General features: G+C 53.0%; 2 protein-coding genes across 5 annotated transcripts in view; both read left to right on the plus strand.

Moving 5' to 3' along the window:
- SEPTIN2 (septin 2) overlaps positions 1-16262 on the plus strand; it is a 28869-nt gene extending 12607 nt beyond the window's left edge. For both annotated transcript variants that reach the window (XM_015243479.3, XM_072962032.1), the window contains exons 4-13: positions 2025-2111; positions 2874-2997; positions 3763-3897; positions 4036-4153; positions 6942-7043; positions 7410-7555; positions 8904-8987; positions 10002-10059; positions 11372-11474; positions 14307-16262. In XM_015243479.3, the coding sequence (XP_015098965.1) occupies positions 2025-2111; positions 2874-2997; positions 3763-3897; positions 4036-4153; positions 6942-7043; positions 7410-7555; positions 8904-8987; positions 10002-10059; positions 11372-11473 (956 nt within the window). In that variant the 3' untranslated portion in view covers position 11474; positions 14307-16262. The remainder of the gene's footprint in view (positions 1-2024; positions 2112-2873; positions 2998-3762; positions 3898-4035; positions 4154-6941; positions 7044-7409; positions 7556-8903; positions 8988-10001; positions 10060-11371; positions 11475-14306) is intronic.
- Positions 16263-17865: 1603 nt separating this feature from the next.
- FARP2 (FERM, ARH/RhoGEF and pleckstrin domain protein 2) overlaps positions 17866-19525 on the plus strand; it is an 80026-nt gene continuing 78366 nt past the window's right edge. For all 3 annotated transcript variants that reach the window (XM_072962033.1, XM_072962034.1, XM_072962035.1), the window contains exon 1: positions 17866-17971. The gene's annotated coding sequence lies outside the window, so the exon portion shown is untranslated. The remainder of the gene's footprint in view (positions 17972-19525) is intronic.

Below are 19525 nucleotides of genomic sequence, written 5' to 3' on the forward strand. Positions count from 1 at the left end.
GATGGTTAGGACTTGTGCCAAATTCACAAGAGGGTTACAGAGCAAGCACCAAGAACTCTAGAACTAAGCTAGGAAAGTGAAAACCGACCTCCAAGCAAAATGACTGGCGTGCTTGGCTCACTGGTGGGGTGTGTTACAGGTTTTCCTTCCTGGGGCACGGGAGCCTGCAGTGGTGGTGGCTCTAGGCTGTGGGGCCTGTCATTCCCTTGTCTGGAGTGCTCTGCTTCCTCCTGGCCTCCCGGCTCAAGACAGAAGTCTGAACAGAAGGGCCGACCACTCAGAGTGCTGGCCTCGGGCCTTCTGCACGGCCTCCTTGGTGGGGTTCGGGCTGCTGGGCGTCTGCACCTCTGGTGCCTGCTGCAGGGCGTCTTCCTGGTGGTGGAAACACAAGCCGTGTTGTCAGCTCCAAATGCCTCGCACCCCGTTCCGTCTTCACTGGTACTGCTTTGAAAGGGTAACAGGTAATTAAGATAGCGGACCCCAGGAGGTCTTGTGTTGAAATCTCCTGATGGTGATGGATTTGCACTGGTCCACACCTCTTCTTGTTTCCCCCAGTGGAGAACCTTCGGGATGGAGATGTTTGCGAAAGCAGAACAGAGCAAAGCCATGTGCGCTCAGAGATGCAGCCTGAGAGTGGCAGCAGGTTCTGAGTTAGCAGATGATTTGTAGATGTGACCTGAAAGCTATTCCAAGTGAGATAATCCCTTCTGCCCTTGAATGAAGATTCAGAGTCTGGAATCAGCCATCTCCATCAGACACCTTTGCTCTGCCGTCTTCTGGGCTCGGTCCTGTTTCAGCTCTGTTGTCCACAGTTCCTCATTCGTGACAGAGTGGCTTTGTCTGTGACCTTCCCCACTGGATTGCAAGGTTCCACAGGAGCAGGGAATTACCTGTCCTCTTCTCTGCCGTGTCCCTGCACCTATCTGTGCCAGGCGCTCAGGGGACTTGGCACATCCTGGTGAAGTCACCTGCAGGTGCACTCAAGAGTGCACAGGGCATTGCTTTACAGTTTGTTAGAAGGGACAGTATGTGTTTAGTCACGTTTTTACTCTGACATTTGGACATGTGCAACATGTGATTCTGCTTTTTCCTTCTAACATTCCTTCTCATCTGTGAATGTTGCAGTGTAACTAAAATGCAGCCCTAATTTTGTATGTCTGCAAATTTCAGATTCAGTCTTTTGTTGCTGCTTTTCCCAGAGGTAATGATTTTTAAAACAGGTGTGTGCTCCTTCCACATGCTGTGCAGGACTCGGGGGAGGGGTCAAACCAAGATGCGCAGGGGACGGTCTGGGACGGAGTTCAGAAGCACTTTTCCAAGCAGAGCTAAGCCTTAGATGATGACCTGCAGTAAAGTGGTGCAATCTCTTCATGTTTCCTTTGAATATAAATTCTAATTATAGTATTTTGTATCTTCTTTGAACTTCACGTAATCAGAACGCATAGTTAACGGTGGTTGAAAGGTGATTTTTGATTCATTAAGTGCTTGCGTGAATGTGTGAATTGGCCGTGTTATACTCAGCCAGGTGAGCAGGAGAGCCGTCTGACACAAGGTGGTTGCCAGTGTGGGGGTGTGACAGAGGGAACTGCAGAGTGAAGGGCACCAGGGGGTCGTCCTACCCCTTTCCTGTTCCCTGTCCCCACAGCTCAGGAAGCTGGAGTGCCATTGACATTGTTGGATTAGGAGTTACGTTCAGTTTTCTGAAAATGTAATGCATTTAAAAATGAGCAGAACCCATAGTTGAAAACCCACTTTGCGTTCTACTCATCAGAAAATAAAGATCCACCTCTGAAGTCTATTCTGCATACATGGGAAGGGGTCAGGCTGTGTTTCTGGTCTCACGGTAACCAGTTCTGAAGTCTCACAGACCTGGATTCCCGTCCAGACCCTGCTGCTCCGACGGCACTCTGCCCTGGAACAGACGGGAGAGTTGAGCCGAGTCTGTGGTGGTTGAGGGCTCAGAGTGACGTGAGGGCCCTGGTCCCACGGACAGCCCCCTGACAGCCTTTCCCTCTCATCTCAAGGTGAATCCGGCCTCGGAAAATCGACTCTCATAAACAGCTTATTCCTGACTGATCTCTATCCAGAAAGAGTCATCCCTGGAGCCGCAGGTATGGGGTATGCCGCTCTGTCCCACTGCAGCTGCACTGAAAGCTGCTTGGGGGTGCGCCGTGGCCTCGTGCTGCACACGTGTGTGTCGGCTTCGGGCCCAAGGAAGCACCACAGGGGCAGGAAGGGTGTGCCCCTGATGCCCCCGTCCTGGTTGTGGGCTCTGGCCCTGTGCCGTGTCCCAAGCTCTCCAGACTCGTCTTCTTTGTCTGTGATGTGTGGCGGTTCTGCCTGTGTTACCTGTTTGATGGGGTATCGGGTGAAAATGTTCTCGCTCGGGAGAAATATCTGTGTACGTGGAAGACTGCCGTGGGAAAGGGTGTTGTCTGACCCTTTATCTGGGGGGTGGGGGGTGGAGTGTCCAGCATGGGCCTCTCGAGGCTGTCGAGTGAGCGAGCTGTGCGCACAGCCTGCGCGGCACCCGGGCCCCGCCAGTGCAGGACTGCAGCCCTTTGGCAGTAGTTTTGAATTCAGGTTTTAAATGAATCCGGGAATTGTTTTCTTTGTCTCAGGAACAGAAATGGTCGTCTTCAGCATTGGCCTTTTACCCTCCCAGGCCCCTCTAACCTTAGCTGTGGGGTCTCCCTTGCCGACCCGGGCTGTCTCCACAGTCGTCGTGCTCCCTTTTGAGAGCCGTTCTCAGAGGCGGACGGGAGCTTCTGAGTCGTTTGTTTAATGATGAGTCAGCAAGAGGGGACTTCTCCTGTCTGGGAACTGACTCAGTTTTAAGATATGCTCTCCTACAAAGTATGCTTCTTTTTTAGAAAAAATTGAAAGGACTGTCCAAATTGAGGCTTCAACCGTTGAGATAGAGGAGCGAGGTGTGAAGCTGCGCCTGACGGTGGTGGACACGCCAGGCTACGGGGATGCTATCAACTGCAGGGACTGGTACGTGCGCAGGGCCGCGGGGCCTGCGGCTGCTCGCACCTGTGCCAGAGGGTGTGAGCCGCGGCTGCTGGCAGCCGGGTGTGAGGCAGTCCACGTCAGGTTAGTTACAGCTGCTCAGGGGAGGGCTTTCACAGGGAATGAGCGCTTTTCTCTAGTGTTCCGCGGAGGTCTGGGGTCGCGGGGCCGGCCGGGCCGCAGGCCTGGTGTGAACAAAACCCTGCACTAGGAGCCTTGGCCAGTGGACAGGGCGTTGCAGTGCAGCCCCCCCTTTCTGTGTTTGAGGAGCTGAGGTCTCCTAAGGACTCACTGAGGTCTTGGTGTCTGTGAGGGGCTGCTGTTGGCAACATTCACACAAATGAAGTCAAGGAGCCAGATACCCGCGCAGTCTGTCCTGCTCTGTGCGGAGAACACAGACTCTCCTGGGCCCGAGGCGGCCAACGGTGTCCGCTTCCCAGCCCGGTGCCCCTGGTCTCCACACGTGATCTGCTCCCGCCCCAGCCCCAGCCCCTCTGCTCTGTCCTCAGTCAGCGCAGCCTCTTTGTAACCTGTTCCATTCAGACACCACTTAGAGGAGATTGTTTTCGACACCATTTCCAAAAACCTTTGTCTTGCCAAACCTAGGGTCAGCTTTCTGTTCCCGCCTTACAAATAAAGTGCTGAGTTCTATTTGGTAGGGAGGCAAGGGATGGAAACACTCATTTAGCCTTGGAAGCTAGGGGCTTCCTGCCGCCCGGGTCCCAGACTGTGAGTGTGTGTCTCCACCAGCTTTAAGACCATCATCTCCTACGTGGACGAGCAGTTTGAGCGCTATCTGCACGACGAGAGTGGCTTGAACAGACGGCACATCGTGGACAACAGGGTGCACTGCTGCTTCTACTTCGTCTCGCCCTTCGGGCACGGGTCAGCACACCCTCTCTGGGAGCCCCCCGTGTCTGCTGTGTGCAGTCCCAGCTTCCCCAGCTGCACCGTTCAGTGAGAGAGAAGAGTCCTCCCTGTTCTCTCCCTGAATGCGCGACGCTTTCCTCAAATTACTTCTAGACTCAAGCCCTTGGACGTGGCGTTTATGAAGGCGATACACAACAAGGTGAACATCGTGCCAGTCATTGCAAAAGCCGACACGCTCACCCTGAAGGAGCGGGAGCGCCTGAAGAAGAGGGTGAGCGTTGGGCCTGTGGGGGCGGGGGGACAGGAACGGGACAGGGGAGCGTGAGGGGCCTGCTGGGGGGGGTGGGGACGGGACCAGGGGATGGGGGAGTACGTGGGGCCTGCATGGGGAGACGGGTTGGGGGAGTGTGTTGGGCCTGCAGCAGGGGACAGAGGACCAGGGGATGGGGGAGCGTGCGGGGCCTGCAGAGGGGACAGGGGAGCGTGCGGGACCTGCTGGGGGTGGGGTGGGGACAGGGGACCAGGGGATGGGAGAGCGTGCTGGGCTTGCAGAGGGGACTGGGGAGCGTGCAGGGCCTGCAGGGGAGACGGGTTGGGGGAGTGTGTGGGGCCTGCAGCAGAGGACAGAGGACCAGGGGATTGGGGAGCACGTGGGGCCTGCATGGGGAGTCTGGGTGCTTTTGCACTGACATTTACCTGTAGTTTTTAATATCATGCTTTCATGAAGGTTTCATGTGTGGCTTGCTTTCTCGTGTTCCTGGCCGTTAGGGGTCCCTGCTCACTCGCATGTTCCGAAAGTTTAGGGCAGTGCCTGGCACAGAGGAGGCCCCCTCAGGTCTGTGCTGTCAGCACTGAGTACACCGCCTTCTCACAACTGCGTAGTCAGTCAGAGCCTCAGAAAGGAAACATGCACACTTCAACCTTTGAAAGATGGCTGCATCCACCTCGGAGCTGTGTGACAGTTGGTGTCCCCAGAGCAGAGTGTGAGCGTGTGCTTCTCCCCTGGGGGAGGGTTCTGGATGTGCCACCAGTTTCTGTAAGGCGTCCCCCTTCGAGAAAGGGAGACGGCACCGTTCCTGTTTGTCCTTGCCCACTGGCTGGTGCGAGCTGCCTGTCACGCAGCTGGAGGTGAAGCCTGCTGAGAAGCGTGCTCCACTTTGTTGTGTCTTTTGACTCCTAGATACTCGTATGTTTTTAGACATTGGCTGTCATGGTGCAGGTGACTTCACAGAGCTTGACTTCGTGTGTTCATGTTTTTCCTGCTGTCTTCTGTTCGTAGCAGAGTTTCAGATTGTATATACCCGTGTTTAGTTAGCCTTTTCCTTTCTTATCTCGAGTGCCTGCCAGATTTCTAGGAAATACTCAGGCCCTTGGAGGGGCCCCCGAAAGCTTAGGTGTTTTTATGCTTGACAGCATTTCAGCAGTTAGCGCTGAAGGGGTCTTCACCTTTCATAGGCAGTCAGGTTAGACGTGGGACAGGTAGGAGGGGAGGCTGTCAGGTTGGCATCTCTGGTTGTGTAGCCCAGATTCTTCAGGCTGAGCTCAGAGTCTGAAACGAGCAGAACCCTTTTTATCCCTCCTCCTGGTCTGGTTCTCCCGCCGGCCTGTAATATGCTTCTCCTGCCTCGTCTGGGGAGCCCCCCGTGGCGACCTGTCCACCTGTCCTCGGGTGTCGTCGTAAACCTCCTGGTGTGACCACCCTCCCCTGGCTTCCGTGTGCAGCCGCGCAGTCAGCCTGGGCCTCCCCGGCAGGGCTTGCTGTGCTTCCTGAGGAGGTTCTTCTGCCTGTTTACCACCTTCCTGTCTCCTGACCCCTGAATGTCCGTGTGACTTAATGTTGCCTTGTTCACACCGCCTCATGTGACTTCTGCTTTTCTCTTCAGAGAACCTCACTTCTCTTTCCCGCGGATTCGTGTGCGTACACGGGAGCCCTCTTCTCTCAGCCTGCCTGCCTGTAAATGGTCCCACAGTTCTTGCAGTCACCCAGACTGAGAACATATAATTACTTTCGGTCATTACTTGCTCCCTCCTCTCTTCCAGCTCTACACAGCTTACTCCTGTGCTCCCTCAGACCTGTGTTTGTCCCTCTTGCTGGGGTCTGCGGGGTGGTCGTAGGCGGGAACAGAGCAGGCAGAGCAGGTTCTTGCTCACTGCTCAGCTTCTCCTGCATCTCGCTTAGGAACCAGCAACCGTGAGCGAGGTGGAGGATGCGGGAGGAAGGCCTTTCCTTGAACCCTGACTTAGTGCAGACTGTGGCTTCATCCTAGATCTTTGACCACACAGGGCCCTTAAGGAGGAACAGATCTGGGAGCACGCTGAAAGTAGGGGTGTTTCCTGCTGGCTTGGCTTGAAGGCCCAGGTTCTGGGGGAGGGTAAGCAGAGGCCCAGCCTGCCTGGAGCACCCGAGTGCAGGGGAGTTGGGGGCTGGGGTTTAGTGGGCTGACTGGTGAGTGACTGCGGCCTTCCGCTCCAGCCCAGGTTTTCTCTCCCTCTGGGCTGCTCTGCAGGGCTGACAGCTCAGGGTGTGCCGTTGCACTGCTGGCCACGTCCTGCCTGTCGTCCAGATCCCTAGAGCCCTTGCTGACGTTCAGGGAACGGTTGTTAGGGAGCCAGTCCTTCTTCCATCTCATCCAGCTAGATAGACGTCTTAGGTTCCAGCCAGCCTGGACCTCTTGTTAGTCCCCCCTTGTTAGTCTGCGAGCCGAGCTCCCTCCCCTCCGCGCCTTGGGCGCATGTCCCTCCTCTCCCTGGAAGGCTCCCTCCTGAGGCTGGTAGTGGTGTGGTTTCCTTTGAGCCTCTGACCTGGCGCCGTCCGTAGTCTGCTGCTTTGTACGTCGAAGGTGATGGTGCGACGTTACTGTTCTGGGCAGAGGACCCTTCAGAGTGCAGGCATGAGTACCTTTTTGGCAGTTAACAAAATCATTTGATAATGGTTATGATCCATTTGATTCTTTATTGACATTTGGGTAATTTTGACATATTTCTAATATGATGAGTTAGACCTGACTGAAACAGTATGCAGTTTGCTAAGACTGCTCCTGGTTTGGTCATTCTTTCAGATTCTCGATGAAATTGAAGAACATAACATCAAAATCTATCACTTACCTGATGCAGAGTCAGACGAAGATGAAGATTTTAAAGAGCAGACTAGACTTCTCAAGGTAGGAGCTCTGTCTCCAAGTGCCCAGGTAGTAACTCCTGCTTCCTGTCATTGGTGCATTTAAAATGGAAGGAGTTGGCAGAGAGCCAGGTCCTGGAAGGACAGCCTCTTCGGCGGGGTAGGTTTGGTTTTAGTAGTGTTTCTTCTTTAAATGTGTTTGACCGTAGCTATCACCTAAGGCTTAGAAGTCTTGCTGGAGGTTTAATTTGTTCTCATGCATTTTGACCCATGTGGAAAATACCTGCCATGCACGAGAGAAGTGCCACTCGCTTTCCGAGAAAGCCTTGTCGCCAGCAGCAGTGTGCCAGTTGGTGCTCACGTCCCTGTGTTCGTGGAGAACATGGGGCTTCCCTGCGTCTCTTTCTAGGCCAGTATCCCATTTTCTGTGGTTGGATCCAATCAGTTGATTGAAGCCAAAGGCAAGAAGGTCAGAGGCCGTCTCTACCCCTGGGGCGTCGTGGAGGTGGAGAACCCAGAGCACAACGACTTTCTGAAGCTGAGGACCATGCTCATGTAAGGTGCACATGTGTCCCGGCCGGGCTGCCCAGCGTGGCCATGACCTCTGACCCTGTGTGCCCCCGCTGCAGCTGTCACTGCCTGGTGCACCGGGCCCTCCGCGCGCTTCCTGCGTGACCAGCCTCTTCCACCTGCGCCTGGAGCTCAGTAGGCTCTCCCTCCTATAATCTCAGAGCCCCTTCTGATGCCAACAGACTTGAGACCTAAACTGTGGGGTGACCGCACCAAACATGGGACGCCCCTTGCCCTGGGCAGGAAATGGTCAGATTCCTGCTGTGGCCACAAGCTCCTCCAGCCCAGCTGAAATGCGTCCCCACGCCAGTCAGCCTCAGTCTCACGTGGAGGGCCCCAGTTAGCCTTGACAGGCTCCACTGGCTCTTAGCAACTAGAACCAGACCACAAAGATAGACTTCTTTCCTTGAAGAAAAAAGTTTTACCTTTAGCAACATGCGCACATGCATTGCTGTTGCTCTTGCATAAAGAGCCTTAAAAAGTGCATTGCTAAAATCTAGTACCTCTTTAATCAGAAGGGTTCAATGAATAGCCAGTCCGGATAAATTCTGAGTAACTGAAAATTGCTGTATATGCCACAGAGGTCTCACTTGGTTCAGGAATTTTTAGTGAGTTAAAGTCACTAAGAATACCGTTAAAGTTAACCATTCAAGCTGTGTCAGCGCAATCCAGTCACCACGTAAGAGGTGAAAGTTTGCCATGGTCCTCCAGGACGGCCAAGCCGTCTGGTCTCGTCCCGGAGCCGGAGGCTGTGGAGGCCAGAAGTGGCACTGCAGTGTCGGCCGAAGGAGCTGCCCCTTTGCCATCGCTGTCTGCTGCCCGGACCCCCAGTGGGCAGGCATGTTACTCATTCTCCAGTGCTTAAGTATTTGAACAAGCTGGGCCATCTTTTGTAAGATGATTAGAAGATTCAGAGTTCTGTTTCTGCCTCATCCAGAATATTAATACTTCATTTCATGGTTTTCTCCACAGAGTAGGCTAATCAGCTCTTTCTGATATAAATGTTAAGCTTGAGAAGTCATGAATGTTTGAATCACGTTTTCCATATGTTCTTTTAGAAAAGGGTGTTCTCTTTCAGATACTGTTTATCTAAAAAATCTAAAACCTCGGCACGTGCACCTGTCAGTGGTGACGGCCCAGTCAGGTGTGTCTGTGCGTTGCTGGTTGCATTAGCACAGAGGGGTGCTCCTCCATAGGGTTTGCACAGCCTCGCTACCCCGTCCCTTTGTGCATGTTTACTGGGCGGCAGGGGGGTTAGTTGCTGGGTTCTCTGGGGTCCGGAATGGGTGGACGTGTGGGCATGGCTCAGCCCAGGCACCCTCTTCTCTTGCAGCACCCACATGCAGGATCTCCAGGAGGTGACCCAGGACCTTCACTACGAGAACTTCCGGTCCGAGAGGCTCAAAAGAGGCGGCAGGTCGTTGCCCCAAGTCACACTGCCCCCCTGGTCCACGTTGTGTCGTCCGAGTCGTGCTGTCCCCTCCTCTTGGTGTCCAGTCATCCATGACGCTGAGCACTGCCATTTGGCTTCCCACTCAGAAGTTATCACAGGATACTTGCTGCTCATTTAACAGATGGGCTCACTTGCTCTTTGTTTTTTTGCCTGCTAAAAGGTAGCTCAAATCATCTGAACGTCAGGAGCCCCTCTAGATGGAAAGACCTGGGTACTTTCTCAAAGGCGTCACTCTGCAAGCGAGGACAGACTCCTCACCTGTTGTTAAGAAGCTAGTGCCCAGCCAAGGGTGAACAGCCACCCTCACTCACCTTTTTTTTAATCATCCTAACTAATAGGTTTTTATTTGAGATCTGTATCTTGTGACCTGATTTGTGTCTGAAAAACGACACCTCAGCGTAGGGAGTTAGTTTCTTTAATTAACTAGTAAGTGCTATATATCGTTTGTAAAAAGAATTAGTGTGTTGTAGCTCATTGAAATGTTCACAATGTGTAGATGGGGTGGATTTATACATACATGAGGTACACTTTCTGGTCTGTGTTACTGTGTTATTAATTTGGGGACCAGACACTAAGAGGATGTAGAGGCAGTGAGGAGATCCCGCTCAAGGAAGCCAGCAGGCCGCGGCACCAGGACAGCGTGGGAGGGGCCGTGGCACCGTCCTCTGCCTGGTTGCTCAGACTCTGTTCCTTCACCCAGGAAAGAGCCTTCTTCAGTTAATAGTGTACCGTCTTCTGGCGTAGGTAAAGATGAAGCCCCCCCCCGCTTAGAGTAAGGAAAATGTCTTGAATTTTGTTTGGTGTTCCTTTTTTTTCCATTCTTATTCATTCATGTTTTAATGAGATAAATGATAAACATATGTAATTTTAAATAGATGCATTCTCAGAAGTGTGAAATGAAATTTTCCTTAGGGTATCTGTCAGAAATAACCAACTACGTCTGTCGCAATGTTACAATTGTAATTTCTTTCAACTCAGAAAAGTGGAAAATGAGGACATGAATAAAGACCAGATCCTGCTGGAAAAGGAAGCCGAGGTAAGTGGGAAAGGAGCTTTGTAAATCTTTGCCCCTGAAGCTGTTTCGCCCGAAGTCGTTGCCGGCGGTCTTACTGCAGCCCTGCCCATTCGCCTGCGAGGGGGCGCGCTGCACGGCACTGGTGGTGCCCGTCGTGCGCCACGGCACGGGTGTGCGGCTCTCCTTCTGCCGTCTCACTTACTCTCCAATGGCAATGTAGTGGGGAAAGTTGGAAATGGAATTTAGTAACGACGCTTTTGTAAAATGTTTACCAGTCAGTTGTTTTCCTGTACGTAGACAATGAAAGTACAGTGAAGACACTTCCATTCACCATCGTTAACAAAAATTTAACAAGAGGCACGTAGGACTTACACAAGAGAAGAAACTTCTACTGAAAACTTCTTCAGAAGTGTGAATAAACAGTTTTTAGGTAGGATGCTCAGTGCGGGGATTGCAGTTCTGAGTTAATGCAACTCCGGCAGAGTTGTGTTCGCTGAGTTCTTTTTTTTAGGGGAGAGTTTGATAAAAGAATTTCATTTGTTTTGAAGACTAAGCATGGGAAATACAGGAAGCTCTGTAAACAGCAGACCCACAGGAAGAGGCTAGCTGTACTGGCTGAGGAACGTCGAAGTGGTCATCCAGAGTGTGGTACAGGCGTGGCAGGCTGATTAAATACAGGTCTGGAAATAGGTCACAAGTATGGAAGTGCTGTGTGGTCAGGCTGGCTCCGGGCTGGTGGGGAATCCAGGCCTGTGAGTAAATGGTAACAGGACAGCCAGCCCTTTGAAAACAAAAATGAAACTTACTCCTTTGGCCAAATTAATTCACTATGGATCGAGTATTTAAATGTTAAAAACAATCACAGAGTTACCTGAAGAAAATTTAGGTAGATATTTTACAGTCCTTGCCTGGAGGCCTTTCTAAACACAAAGAAGCCATCACGATACAAAAAATGGAGAGAGCGGGGGTAGACGTGACTGCTTGGACAGCAGGGCCCTGTTCTGCAGTTCCCGAGAGGCCAGACCAGGCCTCTTCCATCCGCTCGCACTCCCCAGCACTCCCCAGTGGGCGGGGGCTGCCTCCGTCCCCCCCTTTAGGTTAAAAAACACCACGTTGCCTTTCTTATTTCTGTCTGTTGGTGCTGTTTGTTTATTTGAATTGCATGTTTTATCACTTGTTTGGTTTTTCTGTGGCGTGGTTGGTCCTTTTACTGATTTTTGAGAGTCGTCAGTATACTAGCGCATTGTCATGTTTTCGGAAACCTGGAGGCTGGAGCGCTAGAAATCCCAGAACACACACAGAGAACCAACAGCGTGTCCCGTCTTGTGCGCAGCTCCGCCGCATGCAGGAGATGATCGCGAGGATGCAGGCACAGATGCAGCTGCAGATGCAGGGCGGGGACGGCGACAGCGGGGCTCCCGGGCACCACGTGTGAGGTAATGGGAAAGCCCAGGACACGGGCTCCTTGGGTCTGAGTGATGCTCTGCATCTTGAACCACGTCGCTGGCCTTACAGGAGAGACTGCTGCTCTTAAAAAGGGAAGCTTCCCCACCCCCGTCCAGTACAGGGTTTTCTGTAAACGTGTTAACAGGCGTGATGGAAAGACCCAGTTTTTCTTTCCCCTGCAGGGAAAACGCAGCTGTTCGTTCCTGTGCGTTTCTTTCCCATGTGTCTCTACCAGACTTGTGGAGGCTTTCCCCCCACCGAGCAGTTCTCCCCAACACCAGCTGGGTCTGCAGTCTCGGCTCTGACACCACCCACCTGGTGATTGGGTGAGGTCCCACAGGTGAGGGGCGCAGTCCCGCAGGACTGCCTCTCACTGCACATGCCAGTGTCTGGCCAAGGTGGTCACCTGTCCTTCAGACCAACCAGAGGTTCCCACATCCCCTCCTCGGGTTCAGAGCGGCTCCCAGAACTCAGAGGAACATTTTGCTTGCTGGGTTCCCAGGTTATGAAAGGATGTGATAAAGGATGCAGATGAATAGTGGGTGGAGACCCATAGGGTGAGGTCGGGGGTCTTCAGTGCAGGAGTTTTTGTATGTCACCCTCTGGTACGCATGTGCTCCCCTCCCCAGCTCTCTGCACCCCTCCTTTGAAGTTTCGTGGCACTTCCTCATGTGGGGACGATCAGTCATGAACTCCACTGCCTGTTCCTCTCCCTCGCCTCTCTGGAGGCTGAAAATTACAAGCTTCTCATGGCCTGGTCTTTCCAGTGACCATCCCCCCATCCAGGAGCCCACCCAGGGTTCCCTCATTGGTACAGCAGATACTCCTCTTGCTCAACAGTTACAAAGGTTTCAGGAGCCCTGTGTCAGGAACAGAGGTCAGAGGTCAGAGGTCAAGCATTAGAACAGGAGGTGCCCCAGCGTTCCCATCACCCGAGAGGTTACCGGGCCTTCAGAGCTCTGTGCCAGCACCTGGGGCAGAGGCCAGTATCTGTTCTATTATCTCACAACAATACAAGAAAGATTATACGTTAACATAGCTTTTATAGGTCATACAACTAGGCATTTATCAAAGCTGAGACCTTCTCTTCAAAGAGAATTTTGAAAAGTTACTGAAGCAGCTCTTGCAGACCACAGGAAGGGATGGGGTGAAGGGGAGAGGGAAGCCAGGTGGGTCGGGGCTACCTTGGTGGAGCTGCTGACCTCCCCCTCCCTGTCACACTCTGCTCTGGCCTTGGCACTCAGTGGGTCACACAGATGTCTGGCCTGGTGTGTGCTGGCCTCCCTGCTTGAAGGGAGTGTGCAGACCCCAGGGGCCCAGGATCAGGCAAAGGCTAATGTCCTGAGTGCCGTGGACAGGTGGACACTCAGAGCTGTCCAGGTGGCTGCTTCTGTCCCCTCCAGGAGGAAGGAGGGAAAGGTCAGGGCAAGTCAAGACCAGAGGAGGAAGCAGCCGTGTGGGCTTGGGTGGAGGAAAGCCTGCTCCACTGAGGAGCTGACTGGCTGGGTGGAGAGTTTGAGCTGGCCCAGACTGGGGTGGGCTGGGATGTAGGTGGAGAGTCTCCACTGCAGGTTAGAGGTCTGACTGTAGTGACGTGAGGGTGTTGATGGAAACAGGAGGTGATGGGAAGACAGGTGTGACTCATGCTCCAGGATGGACGAGACGGAAGGCACGGGCCTGGAGGTCAGACACCTGTCAGGCTGACACACAGAGAGGGTGAAGGATCTGGAGGGGCATGCTGGGGGCATCGGGTACTGGCACAGAGCCCTGCCCTTCTGTGGCTCACAAGTACGGATGTAGGTGTAACCAGTTACTTGTAAAGGGAGCACCCCCCCACCGCGGGTCAGTTTGCTTTTCTTCCATCGTCGTGTTGAAACCTGAGAATGGTCCTGAGGGTGTGTGCTGACTTGACGAGTGAAGACACTGATGCTGTGCAAGGTTTACAGTTACTTTCCTGTGGCCATGTCACTTGTGAACTGACGGGCCTCCTGGCTCCAGAGGGTAAGTCTGCAGAGGCAGGTTTGGCACCTGACAGGGGAGATGGTGGTCAGAGGAAGAGAAGTGGACTCGAGGGGTCAGGTCTGATTCGAGGCAGGAGGGGGCGATGGAGGGCAGCTCATTTTCTCTGCTCTTGCTGCTGCTTTTTTCATTGTTTAATTTTTTTCCTTTAGAATTATCTTATTAAATCATAAATGTACAACAGCTTCTTAACTCTACACACACACTTAGAATTTTTTAAAGGAAAAACATTACATCTTATTACACCGTGTTCCTGGCTAATAGCTCTTCAAAACTGAGAAAAATCTTACGGGTCTCACATGTCACCTGAAGCTTAGAAATGTAACATTATCAAAGAAGGAATGCTTCTACACTCTTACAGTGACCACCAGAAAAAAACAATTAAAAAGCTAAGAAACTGTCTTGAGACTTTTTTTTTTTTAACAATCTTCCTCCACAGTAAGGTGATGTTATTAAATAATCCAGTCCGTTCACAAAGTGGCTCCCTGCATCTGCTCAGGTCTTCTGCCGCATCACTGCGTATTTATGCATGACTGAGAGAAGACTTCTTAAACTTTAGTCATGGAATTACGAAAATTCTTTCGGTGCATAAAATTGCATTTATGTATACCTTTCAGCTTTGTAGTACTCCCTATTTCCAAGAACTTCATAAATGACATTTTGAGTTTGGTGAACCTTGGGGTGGCAGGAGCCCCCTGTCTGCTCAGTGTGCCCTCTTGTTACACAGGAGTGATGCTGTTAACAGTGCAGGCAGCAGGCTTCCCATCGCTCCCATTACAATGTGCTGTTTTTTGTTTTTCCAGAAAACACTGCAAGATGAACATTCCGATGAGAAACAGCTGCGTGTTTTCAAGAGTAGTGGAGGGGTGCCTGTCCACATTTTACACAGTACCTGTGCCTGAGAATTTAATTTTTTTAAACTTGCGCTGTGTTCATTTTGTATGAAGTACCTTTAACGTTTGTATTTCATTGTCATGTCACACTTGATACTTTATGAGGTGAACTTCCCTTTTCGTTTTTCTTCCACCTTAAATAACCACTGATGTTAGAATTGATTCCCCGGGGTCAGTCAGCATGTGTCGTTAATGCTGAAGTTGATTTGGCTGGCCTGACTAACCCTGATTGATTTCTAGAACACTTGGGTCTCCCAGGGTGCTCCTGAGTGGTGGAGACGTGGACCTGACCCAGGAGAGGACGAGAGGAGCTCCCTGGTGCAGGGTCGCTTGCTCACCGGGGCGCCACGCCTGCAGCCGCTGGCGCTGCTCTGACTCAGCGTTCATTCACCTTCACGCGCATCTGCTTACCAAGCGGGACAGGAGAGAGTAATCCAATAGATACATGTTTGTACTTACAGTTTTCTTAAAAACAGGTTTTTAGCGGCGAATTTTCTAACGAGTCTGAAGTCTGAGGCTCATTCATGTTTTAAACCACTTCACAGAGAACTCGCCACAAGCCACCTTGTGGGGCGTTCCCCAGGAATAGTGGTGTACTCTGCCACAGAAAAGATCAGAGGGCCCATGCACTCCAGTTTTTCCTGTTGCAGCTAAGTCTTACCTAAACTATGAGTCAAACTGTTTTTACTCAACGAAATTTAAAAAAACAACTTTTTAAAGAAATTTAACTATTGACCTGTGCTGACCAGCCTTTTTGTATTTTTCGCTGCACGTCACTGTATGTTCTGTAACTGCAGGTGTAGGTCTGCCTCAGTGGTGGAAGCCAGGGTCCTTTGATGGGTGGCCCCGAGGCTTCAGCCCGGTGGAGCCCAAAATGCTGACCAGGTTTTCCTGAATTGGCTTTTTCTTTAACTCTCTTTTCTGAATGGTTTTCAGGCAAATTGCAGTGATAATTTTTTTATGTGCAAACCATCTAGGCTCCTTTCAGCCACTGTCAGTTCCCTCAAGTGTTACACACATTTCTCCACATACCGTGTAAGAATGAAGGACGTTTCTGGTCTGCAGTGTGGCGGTTGCCCAGCACCACCTGGGAGGCCGCACCTGGGGGGCTTCCTGTGCTCTGTGGCCTCGGCCCTTCCCTCTCCTCCCAGTGGGCCTCCCCAGGTCTCCCAGTCGTGCCTCAAGGGGCGCCAGTGCTCTCAGGTGTGAAGGTGGTCCCCAGAAAGTGACAGATGAAAGGAGACCTGGAGGGAGCAGGTGCTGGTTCCGGGTTTTCATTTTGCTGGAACAGGAGAAAGTACTTATTCCAAGGATGAGGAGGGGTTTTGTTTTGGCCAGACAAAATAGAAGATGAGATGGTCACAGTGTATTAGTTACTGCAGAAAATCACCAGGTGCTCCCCTGACTTTGCTTCTTCTCTGTTGTGTACTGTGAGTGGTCCAGAGTTAACAGATTTGGGTGCACTGTGCAGTTTTTACCAAGAAAAAGTGTTCCATATAGGGCACCTCCATGCAAGACCAATTATTCGGGTTATTTTGGCGTTTATTAACTGCTAGTAAAAGCTGTTAAAATGCAAGGCGTTTGAAAGTGGTCAGTGTAAGCCCTGTATGTAGTCAAACCACTGCATAGGGCTGGTGGGCACCTGATGGTTGCATGGTGGTGGGCAGACCTGCACTGTTACACTTGTAAGTTCCCTTTTGTTTTGCTGCCCAAATCTAAATAAGTAATTTTGCTAATACATAATTGCTCTTTTACTAAGAGAGAATCTTTACTTATAAAAATGTATTTCTAAGACTTATTTTACACAGCAATTTTGTATCCATTGAAACTAACCTTTTTATCAATAAAGCACTGTTTAGCTATTAAGTGAGTAGTCATTATTGGTTCTTTACGAGGTAAAGGTGTAAGGCCTTGTGGGAAAGATTCAAAGAAAGCCCTGCTTTTTCTGTGTATAAAAATCAGGAAGAATTTGCACCAGCAACTTTGTATTGGCAATCCCAGCCCAAAAGAGCAAGCCATAAAGATGAATTATTCAGATGAATCTGATCATCTGTTTAAAGTGAAAGAATGTCTGAAAAAAATTAGCACTAGTAAGAGTTTAGTGTTTCGAACTCACTAAGTAACAAGTGCGGGAGAAGAAAGATCTCATTCACTGTAGCAACAAGTAACATATTAGAGGAAATGAAAACCTGGCCTGGAAGCCTGACCCGGATTGCTGGCTGCCTTGCTGTGGTCTCCACCGACCGTCTGGGACCGTCAGGGCCTCTTTCCTTCCTTCTGCCTGAACTCCTGGGTAGTGACGCCCCGGCTGCCTCTAGTTCCTTCTCTCCAAGTACCCCTCGGTCAGGTCCTACCCCTGCCGCAGGCCTTCCTCCAGCGCACACCCCGCAGCTTCCACGGGTCACCTGCCGCTCTGACCAGGCTCTCCCCTGCGCAGTCCCCATTGACCCGCGCACCTGTCAGGGGCCCTGTGCTCAGGTGTGTGCGCCGCCCTGGGGGCAGCGAGAAGGCTGGCCGTGTCGCCTGGGGCCGGTTAAGAGGAAAAAGCCCCAGCGATGGGGGAACCGGAGGGCCCTGCCGATGCTCGGACCCCGAGGCTGCCCGCCGGGAAGCGCCACTTTTCTTACCTTTGGGAAACGAGGGTTGCGCACCTTGCTCAGGAGGCAGAACACTAACAGTCCCCTCCAGGACGGGTACCGGTCCATCCTGGTTTTACAACCTAGACAGCCGCGCGGGGGCGCTCCTAGACTGCCTCGAGGGGCGCGGGGACGGTGGCGGGTGCCAGGACCAAGGCAATTTGAGCAGGGTCTTTCAGGATGCGTAGGAGTTCGCTGAACCCCTCGAAGGAGAAGGGGCATGTATACCTGCGAGTCGCGGCCCTGGGAGGCTCCGATGTGGTGTCACTTTTCCATTCCTGGTTGTGGGTCACGAGGCTAGAGGAGGACTGCAAAGGCTGGGAGGGCCGTGTATCCCCCCCAGCACGACCCGGCACGCCCTGCACATCCTCGCTTGGCCCTCAGTGCCCCCAGGCCACGGCCCCGGTAGCCCCACGAGGAGCGCAATGGGTGGCGGGGGCGGGGAGCAGGAAGACTAGTGGCCACGGACAAGAACGGATGGAGCCAGAAAAAGAACTGCTCCAAGAACCGCGCCTGGAACCGCGCCCCGCCCTCCGAGCCGGGGCCCCGCCCAGGGCCGCGCCCCGGCCCCCGGGCCGGCTCCCCGCCCCCAGGACCCGGCGCCCCGCCCTCCCCCGCGAGCCGGCACACGGCCCAGGACCACGTGCCGCCCGGAGAGCCGAATCTGCTGATTTGCATTGGACTCTGCGCATCCGCTCTCGCCCTGCCCCCTCCGTCCATTCACCAATCAGAACTGTGTCGCCCGTCCAGGCCGCGGGCAGCGGAGGCCCCGCCCCAGTAGTCCGCGGACCAATCGGCGATGCGTCCGCGGGGCGAGGGCGGGGCCCTGGGCGGGGGGAGGGGTCGCGGCGCGGGGGTGGCCCGCGGGCCGCCGGGAGCGGGCGGGGCCGGCGCGGGGTCCCTAGGCGGCTGCAGGCGACGGCGCGGGACGGGCCTCGGGTGAGGACGCGGGGCTGCGGGGCTGCGGGCAGGCGGGGGCCTGGCTTCGCCTCGCGGGGCGGGCGGTGGAGGCCGCGGGCCGTGGAGGCCGCGGGCCGAGGCCCCGAACGGGGCGGGCTCTGAGGCCCGCGGCGGCCCGGGCGCCTCCCGACTTCGGTCGGCCAGAGGAGTCCACGCCCGGGCTCGCAAGGCCTTCTAGGGCGACGGGCCCCGTGCGAGGAGGGCCGTTGTGGGAGCCTGCCTGCTGGAGGTCCGGGGTGGGCGGGGAGGGTACCGCGTGGAGGCCCCGGCAGAGCCCCAGGAGGAAGCTCAAGCTGCCTCGTGATCACGCCCTTTTTGCCTTTTCTTAAGTTGTATCTTAAAGCTGAGACTCGGTGTTAGGAATCAATGCTTTTTGCTCCATGAAGGTCTACAAAGTCTCCCAAGGCTGTGGGAAGCCTTCTAGAGGAAAATCATTGAAATTAGCACCGGAATATGCCCAGCGCATCTCTCAAGCACCTTTTCCATTTACGCTGGTGGCCTATCATGTGTCTGCTGGTCAGTAATTGCTGTGAAAAACAAATGCAGACAAGGCGCATTGAAGGAAGTAACGTTAACCCACAGTGTAAAGAAAGGCTGGGAAGGGTTAAACTCGGGGCTAAGTCTGTAAAGGGTGGCTTTTCTCTCTGCTTTTGTTTTGTTTCCGTGAGGGAACTTCGAGCACTGTGGGGATGTTTGATGGCCATGTGGGCATTGGGCTGGGGGCTGGTTGTGTGTAAACTGTCACAGCAGACAACCCGGACTTTCTCGCTGCCAGAGAGATGGGAGAGGACATTTGAGGTAGGCAGGCATGCAGTGGCCTTTACTTGTAGGACGCATGTAATGTTAATTTTCTGTGTCATGCTGTTTTTCGGAAGGTTTTGAGTTTCTGTGCAGCAAGAGACCTAAGTCTTAGTGAGGGATTGTAAGTTGCCTCATACTGTTACTTTGTTTGGTTCTCTCAAAATCTACAGAGGAGACACAGTCAGGCCAGGCCTCATTTGGAAGTGGAGTGACTGGGTTAGGGCCACACCCTGACCCTGTGTCCCCTGGGCTGCTTTGCTGCAGATTCTCAATGTGCAGCTTGAACTGAGCCATTGGACTAGGTGCTGACGGGCAGTTTCCTGACTGCAGAAGTTTGCTGACCCGTTTACCTGCGTGAACATCCTTTCCTAGTAGGCTTCCAGGTTCCCTTGGTAGTGGTTCCTTTTCCAAAGAGAAACTTACATGATGCATTCGTTTCTCTCTGCCTCCAGCTCCTTGTCTACAGGTGGGGTTAAAATTTACCTACCCCGTGAAGCTGTGAGGAGTAAGCACCAGTAGAAGAGCTGCTGGATGCCTGGCACACACACAGTGCTTTCTAACTGCTGTACTGTCAGTAGGTGGAAGAACAGCCTGAGCAGACAGCAGAGGGAGAGGGAGGCGGTATTTAAGCAGAATTATCCTGCTCCAGGGAGGGATATGAGCTGGGCTGACAAAGCGATGACTGATGCAGGGATAATTCCATGCAAGCTCTTTTAAATCCACGGGGCCCCA

The sequence above is a fragment of the Vicugna pacos genome, chromosome 5 (genome assembly GCF_048564905.1).
Source record: "Vicugna pacos chromosome 5, VicPac4, whole genome shotgun sequence".
In the NCBI taxonomy this organism is placed as follows: Eukaryota; Metazoa; Chordata; class Mammalia; order Artiodactyla; family Camelidae; genus Vicugna; species Vicugna pacos.